At 39.1% G+C, this 10,736-nt stretch overlaps 1 protein-coding gene across 3 annotated transcripts in view; it reads left to right on the top strand.

Moving 5' to 3' along the window:
* The window catches only part of ATG7 (autophagy related 7), a 236,862-nt gene that overhangs the window by 66,486 nt on the left and 159,640 nt on the right, over nt 1-10,736 (top strand). For all 3 annotated transcript variants that reach the window (XM_005870049.2, XM_005870051.2, XM_005870050.2), the window contains exons 13-16: nt 1,853-2,047; nt 3,272-3,472; nt 4,433-4,548; nt 9,052-9,127. In XM_005870049.2, the coding sequence (XP_005870111.1) occupies nt 1,853-2,047; nt 3,272-3,472; nt 4,433-4,548; nt 9,052-9,127 (588 nt within the window). The remainder of the gene's footprint in view (nt 1-1,852; nt 2,048-3,271; nt 3,473-4,432; nt 4,549-9,051; nt 9,128-10,736) is intronic.

Genomic DNA, 10,736 nt, shown 5'->3' with positions numbered 1-10,736 from the left:
TGGACAGACACCGGGGGGGTGAGGGCATGAGCGGGTGTGGGGGTGGGGGGCAATAAGGGGATAAGAACACATATGTAATACCTTAATCAATAAAGAAAATTAAATAAAAACAACAAAAAAACCTCTCTGGGTGATTCTAGTGTGCAACCAAGGAGGAAACCTACTATGTTGCAACTTGCTGAATTCCAGCCTCAGGTGTATAAACCTAAATGGTGAGCCAGGGCCAATCCTAAGGAGGTTTATTGGCTGAAATTTTAGCAAGAAGAGAATTATTTAGGTTAGCAAAGTGGATGTGGATGAGGATCTGTATTATTCAATAGGTTAGAATTGGTATTGAGTAATTATGCTTCATTCTTGGTGACAGTAAAATACCTAAAAACATGTTTGGACCAAGTTATCACCATTTAATATATTTTGTCTCACTTATGACAGTAGGTTATCATCATCATCATCATCATCATTATTACTGTAGTTGTTGCTTTTCTTATTGTTTATTATAGTACTTGATAGATGTACCATACTTAATGGATGAACGAATGAGGTCCCAAGAATTGTCTTTGTGGTGTTTTCATTGTTCAAATGGACTTGTTTTGAACATTTATTCTTTCTGAAGTCCTTTCTTTCTGTCTGGCGTCGTTTCCTGCTTTGCTAGCAACTTTTTTTTTTAATTCTTTTAAAAATGGTTGCTGTTGTCACTATTGTCCCTTTCTTGAATTCCATAGATTAGATTTAAAGTTTAAGATTAGGAGAAAAATAGCTACAGTATACAAAATAGATTTTCCTTTGTAACAGGATCTACTTGCCCTGCCCCCTGAGCTATTTTTCTAGTAGGTAAGGGGTTTTGGCAAAGGAATGAAAAAGCTGATGTTTTCACAAACTTCCCTGTGGCCAGCTCTATGCAGGGGATTAAGGGCGCAGTTTGTGATTCTAGAACTCTTTCTTTCTATGAGAAGTTAATGTCCCCAGCTTCTTTGGCACCTATATGTCTCACTGTTAATCTGCCAAGACACTCTGGGGCCAGCAGAGGGCAAATGGTAAATTACAGAACTGTGTTAAAGCCCCTGTGAAAAATATTGAGTCCCCACCCTTGAAGAAAGCCCAGTTCACCAGGCAACTTCTATTTTTGGACAGAGCAGGAGGCTTCACTTTAGTACCACATGCTGTTATCAAACCCCCTCCCCCATCCTAACCTCCTCACCTTCCAAACAAGTATCTGCACAGTCATAAATAGATTTATAGATTTTTCTGGCTGAAAGTTAGCAAGTAGAGTTTTGGGGTTTGAGGTGTGTGTTTTTTAATGTGTATAACCCTGAGAAGACTAAGGCAAGACTAGCAGTCATTCTGATCTTACGTGAATTTATTAACTAAAATGATTTTTGTTATAACATCCCATTTAGAGATGTTATACCCTAAGGAAATGGAGAGAGGGCAAGCTGGAAACGAGTCGGAAGAGACAGCTCTACTGGGCAGAGGGGATTTGTGCAGGCAGAGGGCATTTTGATGAAGTTTTTGGCCTCAGATTTAAAGAAAGAGCAAAAGATAAACAGTTATCTCCAGGGTTCTTGCCTCATTTGGGAAGTGCCCCTGCCACCCACTTTGAAACTAGTATCCATATTTCTCTGTTTGCTGCTTTATCCAGACTTAGGGACCTTGTGGTGACAGGTCTAGGATACAGAGGTAATGAAGCTTGACAGCACAGATAGCAAAAGGAAAAAGCAGCATACTTATGCATGGAGAAATTTCTAGTTGCAAGAGACCATACATACATGCTTGTAGCTGTGGGGAGACATGGGCTCTGAGACACCAACTATACTTCCGCTCCAAACATCTATATATCTGGGTGTTTCCCTAGAATGCCAGAGGGTTCAACATGAGCATCCCCATGCCTGGACATCCAGTGAACTTCTCCAGCGTCACCCTGGAGCAAGCCCGCAGGGATGTGGAGCAACTGGAGCAGCTCATCGAAAGCCATGATGTTATCTTTCTGTTGATGGACACCAGGGAGAGCCGGTGGCTTCCTGCCGTCATTGCTGCGAGCAAGAGAAAGGTAAAGTGTGTATGTCCTGGGGCTTTTGTCTCTGGTTGTGATTTAATGCACCATCATCGTAGAGGGAGAAGTCCCCAGTTCACCCTCCCTCCAGAAAAGACATATGCTTCGTGTGTACTACTGACACGGTGCAAAAGGGCTTCCACTGCAGATTATCTGCCTCACAACCATCATCCAGCATAATAGTTATCCTTCACTGTTTAATTTTCATAGCCCTTTGAGGTACTCTATATTAGAAGGGGTACTCACACTAAAATGTAAGCTCCAAGAGGGCAAGACTGTCTTATTCACTACTATTTGGTCAGTGACACATTCATTTATTTTGATGGTTAAGTAAATTATGGTGCATACATGTGATGGAGTAATATGCAACCATTCATGGTTATGTTTTCAATGAATTTTAATAACATGGAAAATACTACATTATGTTAAATAAGCAAGATAAAATAGTATATATATTTTATATCAATCATGCTTATATATAAATGTTTATATCTATGTCTGTTTATAAGGGGGGAGGAAGCAAGAAGAAGGGAGGAAGGGAGAGAAAGAGAATGGGAGATAAAAGGAAAAATAATAGGAAGAAATCCCCCAAATTATTATAGTAACTGTTTTAGCTGTAAGATTGTTTTTGTTTTCTTTTCTGGTGTGGTTTTTCTATACTTTTCTAACTTTCTATATAACCAGAAATTTGGGAGAATAAGCTAAATTACAACTAAGAGAAGTTCTCATAATATAAGTAAAAATAAAACCTGTTCTTAAAAATCTATGTGAATGGTGAATTGTATAGTATATAAATTATATCTCAAAGCTGCTATGAGGAGAATCTATGTAGACATGACAGAACATAGCATAATTGTGGAAAGAAGGTGTTTAGGAAATATCAAAATGTGGTTTTATACACCTACCTTTTACCAGCTAAGTGACCTTGAGTAAATTATAGAGGTAACCTCTCTGACTTTCAATATCCTCATCTTTAAATAGAAAATGTTCGCTGGGAGTTTTAAATGAAACTAAAAGAGAAAATTTATGTTAATCACTGTCAAATCTTTTGATTTAATAAGCCCTCAGTGTTGGGTAACTTTTACCAACATTATCTTCTAGTATCTAATTACACTCATATGCAGATACTTAACAAAATAAATTTTAAAAGTTGACCAAATATGAAATTAGCCACGTTTTAAAATATATGTCTCCTAATTCTAGTCTTTTATTCCTTGACAGCTGGTCATCAATGCTGCCCTGGGCTTTGACACATTTGTTGTCATGAGACATGGCCTGAAGAAACCTAAGCATCAGGGTGCCGGAGACTTGTGTCCCAGCCACCCTGTGGCACCTGCAGACCTTGGCTCATCGCTTTTTGCCAACATCCCTGGTTACAAACTTGGCTGCTATTTCTGCAATGATGTGGTGGCCCCCGGAGATGTAAGTGAATTTCTTTGTGTTTCCAAATATTTCCTATAACTGTCTTGTCCATTAGGCTAAAGAGACTCATGACTTTTTATGACTGTTTAAATATTGTCTTTTAATAAAGAGAAGAATTCTTCAGTTTAGGGGGTGGCTTTATCCCACTGTGAGCCTCATTGACATCATCATCTGTGTACAGCTGTTCCCTCTTCACCAATAAAAATGCAGTGACAAACCATTTTTGTGCAAAGCCCAGCAAGGAAATGTAGGATGGACCAGTCCCTGTCATTGCTCAGCACTGTGTCTTGTGTGTATCTTACTGAAGAGAGCATTAAATGGGGAGTAAGACCCAGATTTTAGTTCTGGCTTGGACACTGCCTAATGGGGTAGTTCCAAAATAAGTCTTTTAGGCTACATGCGCTTCTGCAGAATGGGGCTATGGCTCATAGCTGATCAGATTTAGCAAGTGAAAATACAGATTCCCTGTTCACTTTTAATTGCAGGTAAATAATGAATAATATTATAGTATAAGTATGTCCCAAGATCTGCTCATACTAAAAAAGTATTCATTGTTTATTTAAAATTCAATTTCAACTGGTGCCTGGCCAGTGTGGCTCAGTAGTTGAACATCAGCCTATGAACTAGGAGGTCACAATTCGATTCCCAGTCAGGACATATGCTTGGGTTGTGGGCTCCATACCCAATGAGGAGTGTGCAGGGAGCAGCCAATCAATGATTCTCTCTCATTATTGATGTTTTTCTGTCTCCCTTTCCCTTCCTCTTTGAAATCAATAAAAATATTTTTTAAAATATTAAAAAAAGAAAAGAAATTCTATTATTTGAGGCTGAATGTTCTTTGCCAACAGTGAACATGTGGTTATGTTGCATAACTTTATCATGGAGGAGTTTCATGCTTCAGACAGCCAGAGTTGAGTGGAATAGACCTTTTAGCACATGTCAATGATTGTCTCTCTGTAGTCAACCAGAGACCGGACCTTGGATCAGCAGTGCACTGTGAGTCGTCCAGGACTGGCCATGATTGCAGGAGCCCTGGCAGTGGAATTGATGGTTTCTGTTTTGCAGCATCCAGAAGGGTGAGTTGGCTATTTAGAGATGGGTATTTAAACAAAGAAAGTTTTTGTGTCTCCTTGGCCTTTTCTCAGCCTGACTCTTCTGAGATGTGTGTTGCTCTTTCTGTTCTCAAAAAAATAAGACTTAAAAAAAACCTGGTGTGATTCTTTGGCTGGGAAGAACTTGTCATGCAATCTTTGGGGCTACATCTCTACATCCTTTTGGATTTAAACTCTCCTAGTTCACTTTGGTGACTCTTGATACAGAAGAATAAAAATTTTGGTACAGGCCTTAGGACTTTCATGCTTTTATTTTATTAGTAACTTTTATCTCCTTAGCCCTGAACATGTATATCACATAAGATAGAAATTGTATTTGACTGTATATTACAGAGATCCATCTTCAGCGGCTTAGCCAAACAGGGCTTTATTTTTCTTATGCAGCAAGAAGCTCAGAGGAAGGCAGTCCAGGGCTGGTACAAAGGCTCTATTATGCTATCAGGTACTCGAGTTCCTTCTTGTCATTCACTAAGCCACTCTTTGCTTTCTTTCTTATGCTTGTCACCTTGTGGTCAAAAAAAAAAATGGCTGCTCTACCTTCAATATTGCTTCTGTGTTATAGTTAAGAAGAAAGGCACTGGCCGGGTAGCTCAGTTGGTTAGAGTGTCATCACAATACACTAAGGTTGCGAGTTTGATCCCCCGTCAGGGCACATATAAGAATTGACCAATGAATGCATAAACAAGTGGAACAACAAATTGATGTTTTTCTCCTCTCTCTCAGCCCCCTTCGTCGCTCTCTCTCTCCCCTCCTTTCTCACTCTAAAATCAATAAATGAAAATTTTTTTAAAAAAGAAGAAGAAAGAAATGAACAAAAGATAAAAGTTGTGCCCACCTGAGGCTTGCCCATCTTTTAAAGAGCTTTCCTGGAAGACTTATCCATTGATTCTAACTTCAGTATCACATGACCTTTCACTCTTAGCTACAAGGAACTCTGACAGTTGCCTTGGCTGGGCACATTGCCTCTCTGAATAGAACTGTGATAAGACAGAAGTGGAGATGTGGGGATAAGGACACATATGTAATAACTTAATCAATAAAGAAATTTAAAAAAAAAAGACAGAAGTGGAGAATGGATGTTGGTTAGGTAACCAGCAGTGTCTGCACACTCATTTTTTAAAAATTCTGTATATATTTTAATCCCCAGAAGATGTTATTATTGTTATATAGTTGGTATTGTTTTACTAACATTTTCCTTGTTGTTACTTTTAATTTCTTTCTCTGACTTTAAGCTTCCAGCCAAGGGCATTTTCCTTCTTCCTGAAGAATACCTTTTATTATCCTTTACAAATGCTAGTGACAAATAAATTTGTTTTTGTTTATCTGAAAATGTCTTTGTTTTATCTTTAAGTTTGAAATATATTTTTACTGTGTATAGAATTCTAGATTGGAATTCAACACATGGAAAGTATATCCTATTGTCTCTGATTACCTTTTTCTTTGTTGCAGAATTAGGAGTTTATCCTATTGCTGATCCTTTGATACAATTTGTTTTTCTTCCTCTTCCCCTCCCCCCAGTTGTTCTTAAGCTTTTCTCATTATTATTGGATTTCAGAAGTTGGACTATGATATACCTACTGTATTTATTCTGATTGTGTTTTCTATTGCTTCTTGAATCCATGTCTTGATGTTTTTCATCTGTTGTGGAAAATTCTCAGTCATTATCTGTTAAAATATTCTTCTGCCCCTTCTCTCATGCTTCTTTCTTTTTGAGTCTCCAGTGGCATGTCAGTTAGAATCATCTATGCTCTTTTCTGTATTTTCCATCACTTTGTCTTTCTTTGCTTTGGTCTGGCTTATCTTCCAATTTACTAATTCACTTTTTTTTGTTTCTAATGTATGTTAAAACCATCCACTGGGTTTTAATTTCATTATTAAATGTTTTATTTCCAGAATTTCAACTTTATCTTATTTTACACATTTCCTGTTCTCTGCTAAAGTTGTGATTTTGGTCTTTTTCATTCCTTGATAACATTTAACTGTGTTTTTCTTTTAAGTTCTTATCAGATGTCTCTCTTATCTGGATCTCCTAAGGGTCTTTTCCTATGGTCTATTGTTTTCTTTGGCTTTTGGTTATGTATTGTCTCCTCATAAACCCAGTGTTTTAGTTGTGTGTTGTGTGTGTGTGTGTGTGTGTGTGTGTGTTTAAGAAAACCTTTTTATTATGGAAAATTCAAACATATGAAAGAAGATATATACATAAATAATAAACCCCTAGTATACACCACCCAGCTTCAATAATTACGAACACATGGCCAGTCATTATTTACCTGTGCTGCTCTCCATGTTTTCTCCTCCTCTGACTGGCTTATTTTAAAACAAATCCAAGACATAGCATTTTATTCAGAAAAATATATCTTTTCAGTATATATGTCACTGTTTTTATTTTATTTTATTTTTTAAAATATATTTTTATTGATTTCAGAGAGGAAGGGAGAAAGAGATTGAAACATCAATGATGACAGAATCATTGATCAGCTGCTTCCTGCATGCCCCTACTGGGGTTCGAGCCCGCAACCAAGGCATGTGCCCTTGACCGGAATTGAACCTGAGACCCTTCAGTCCACAGGCCGACGCTCTATCCACTGAACCAAACCGACTAGGGCTATGTCACTGTTTTTACATATAAAAAAATTAAAGGCAATTTCTTAATAACATCACATGTCCAATTAGTATTTAAATGTCTCACTTCCTTGAATCTGGTTGGTTATTTGCTTATTTTTATTTTTTTACAGAGAGAGGAAGGGAGAGGGAGAGAGATAGAAACATCAATCAGCTGCCTCCTGCACGCATTCTACCAGGGATCGAGCTGCAACCTGGGCATGTGCCCTGATCGGGAATCGAACCAGCGACTTTCTGGTACATGAGTCGATGCTCAACTACTGAGCCACACCAGCCGGGCTGCTTGGTTATTTTTGCTTGAGTACTGGACATTATACCATATATGAACATTTATAGAGATTATGTGATTTACATTTCCTTCTGGCAGACTGCTAGGCCAAGTGGATTATCAGTCCTAGAATTCCTAAATATAATTAGGATTTGTCTATTTCTGGTTCACCTTTGCTCTGAGGATATAGCCCCAGCTCAAAGCTCAGGATATTTTCCATGATTCCTCCTTTTTGGCAGACCTCAAACTGTAGTTTTCCCTCCAGCCCAGCCATGGGCAAACTACGGCCCTCAGGCCGGATCCGGCCCGTTTGAAATGAATAAAACTAAAAAAAAAAAAAGACCGTACCCTTTTATGTAATGATGTTTACTTTGAATTTATATTAGTTCACACAAACACTCCATCCATGCTTTTGTTCCGGCCCTCCGGTCCAGTTTAAGAACCCATTGTGGCCCTTGAGTCAAAAAGTTTGCCCACCCCTGCCTAGCCCCATGAGTCTGTCAGTATCTCTGTTCAGCTTCTGATCCTTGCCTACCAACCATTTTTTGAGGTTGGCGGACACTTTATGGAAAAAAGCTTCTCTTGCAAATACTTGGTTTACTTCTATGGGCTTCTCTCCTCTTGCAGATCTTGGTGCTGCAATTCTTCCATACCTTGGTAGCTCTCTAGGTTTACATATAAGAGGAAATAGATGAGTGGGTTGGTATTCTTTGTTTCAGTTTGACCTTGGGCCTTTTAGTCAATATGTTTAACACATTGTATATATTTTATATTAAAGATACAAAAATTAGCACAATTGTAATCTGGACCTCTACCTTCTCCAAGCAAGGAAAAGATCTTACTTTATGACTTAACAATAGAATTAATTCATCTTGTAATAAAAATGAGGCAAAATTGAATTAATTTTAAAGAGAAAGAAGTGGCTTCCTGACAGGAAGTATCTGGGAGAAAATCTTGGAGAGCTGATTCTAGGATTTCCTGACACTGACCCCTCTGTCTGCCGCGTGTTCACTGGTTGTGGGCTGAAATCAGGTCCTGTGTCGCATGTCTTCTGTGCTGTAAGCAAACACATCATTGTTCAGGAAGGAATGTACTCATTCTCCGGCCCAATTAGTTCCTCACTCTTCTTTCTCCTTCCTTCATTTTGGTAGCATTTACATCAGCTCAAGAAGTTATGGTTGGAAAGTTTTTCATTTCAAATTCCAATATGAAAATGTGCTGTGGTGTTTTATAAGACTGTCACAGAATAAGCAAGATATCGTAACCAAAGATTGTGCTCAGCAATTTATCTAACTTATTTCTCATTTATTTCTCACAACCATATTATTCCTGTTTTATAGGTGATAGACCTGAAACACAGAGAAGTTAAACAAACTTCTGGTCTTTCTGATTCCAAAACTCAAGCATTTTTTAGTACTGTTCTGCCTTCCCTGCAAGGGAAATCAGTTCTATGCTGCCTAGCAAGGGGCTTTTGGTTATCCTTACAAATCTTACATGGACTGCCTCCAGATCACCCTCACATGTGTTAAACATAAACCTTTATTAAATGAGCTCCTCTAATCATTTCCTTTTCTCAGGGGCTACGCCATTGCCAGCAGCAGTGACGACCGCATGAACGAGCCTCCAACCTCTCTTGGGCTTGTACCTCACCAGGTTAGTGATTTGGAAATGAAATCACAATTCTGGACCTGATCCCAGGGGGAAAGTATTTAGGGTCACTTTACATGTCATCAGCCCAATCCATCTCTTCTTCACCCTACTTACCCTCCAGCCTCCCTGGGATTTCAGCGAGAGTGCTTTATGACCACTAGGAAAGTATCCCATTCTGCAGATGGTGACAAAATGAAATCATGAACAAGCAGCATTACCAGAGTCTTTGATGCATTTAGCATGTTGACTAGCAGTCTCATAATAGAGGAGAAAAAGAAAGAACGGGCTTTGGAATCAGCCAGACAGAGGTTTAAATAATAGCCCTGCAGTTATTAAGATGGTCTTCCTTGGTCAAGTCACTAAACTTCTGTGAGCCTTAGTTTTCTTATCTATAAAATGGAGACAGTAGTATCTACCTCATTGTAGAGATAAAGGATGATACATAGAAAAGGCTCAGCAACAGTGAGTGCCTGTCACAGCCCCTCAATAAATATGCCTGCTATGTTCGTTGCTGTTGTTTGTTATTATTATTAACTCCCTAGCCAAATACAAAGCTTTTATAGGCATGTTTAGGAAATGTGCAGCGTCAACAAAAAGTGAGGTGTATTTTCAGGAAAAGAATCTGAAGCATCCTAAGAAAGGTCCACTGAGAGCAAAAAAGAAAAGTAGTGGAATGAAAATTTAGAATTCATCTTGCCTTTTCAGTAATTCTCTTATTCTATGTTTGGAGGAATGAAGAGGTTTTCTAGTCTTAAGTTTTGAAAATCATTTCTCTAGGTTTCATGTGTGCAGTCAGTGTATAACAGGCAGGCTGTCTTTGTGCATGAAGCGGTGATAGTGTCTGAGAGTCTTGTCTGAGGATTTTCGAGGACAGACTCACAGATCTGTACAGGGAGCAGGGTCTATCTCTCTCTCTGCGTCCCCTCTGCTCGCCTCCTCTCATCTGGGACAGCCCTATCATTTTCCAGTTAAAGATGAGAATCAGAGAGGGAAAATTACTTGTCCACAGTCATAGAGTGAGATAGTGGACAAGCTGCAATCCACACCTACACTTGGCACTCTGACCAGTGCTCTTTCAGAGATTTTGTGAGTGGAAAGAGCCCTGACCTGCACATTGGAAGAGTTAGCTTCAAATCACTACTGCAGCCCTCTTGCATGAAATCACCCTCTGTAGACCTGTGTTAGTTTCCTACCGTCCCTAAGCCTCAGTTTTCATATCAGTAAAAGCAGGTGCTTTACCTTGTGTCCAGGATTGTCTATAACAGGGGTCCTCAAACTTTTTAAACAGGGGGCCAGTTCACTGTCCCTCAGACCGTTGGAGGGCCGGACTATAGTTTAAAAAAAAACTATGAACAAATTCCTATGCACACAGCGGCGGCAAAAACACCCGGCGGGCCAGATAAATGTTTTCGGCGGGCCGCATGTGGCCCGCGGGCCGTAGTTTGAGGACCCCTGGTCTATAACAAGGCTTTGTAAACCATAAGACACTGTGCAATGTGACCTCTCCACCCTGCCTCACAAAGGTGGCATTTATTTGACATGAATGTGTTAATCTTTTCTACGGAAACATTTCCATAGGACCCAACAGACACCATAATAACTTTCCATCATG

Source organism: Myotis brandtii, unplaced genomic scaffold (genome assembly GCF_000412655.1).
Source record: "Myotis brandtii unplaced genomic scaffold, ASM41265v1 scaffold312, whole genome shotgun sequence".
NCBI classification, from domain to species: domain Eukaryota; kingdom Metazoa; phylum Chordata; class Mammalia; order Chiroptera; family Vespertilionidae; genus Myotis; species Myotis brandtii.
Note: the sequence above shows the minus strand (reverse complement) of the source record. Positions and strands in the feature narration are given on the sequence as shown.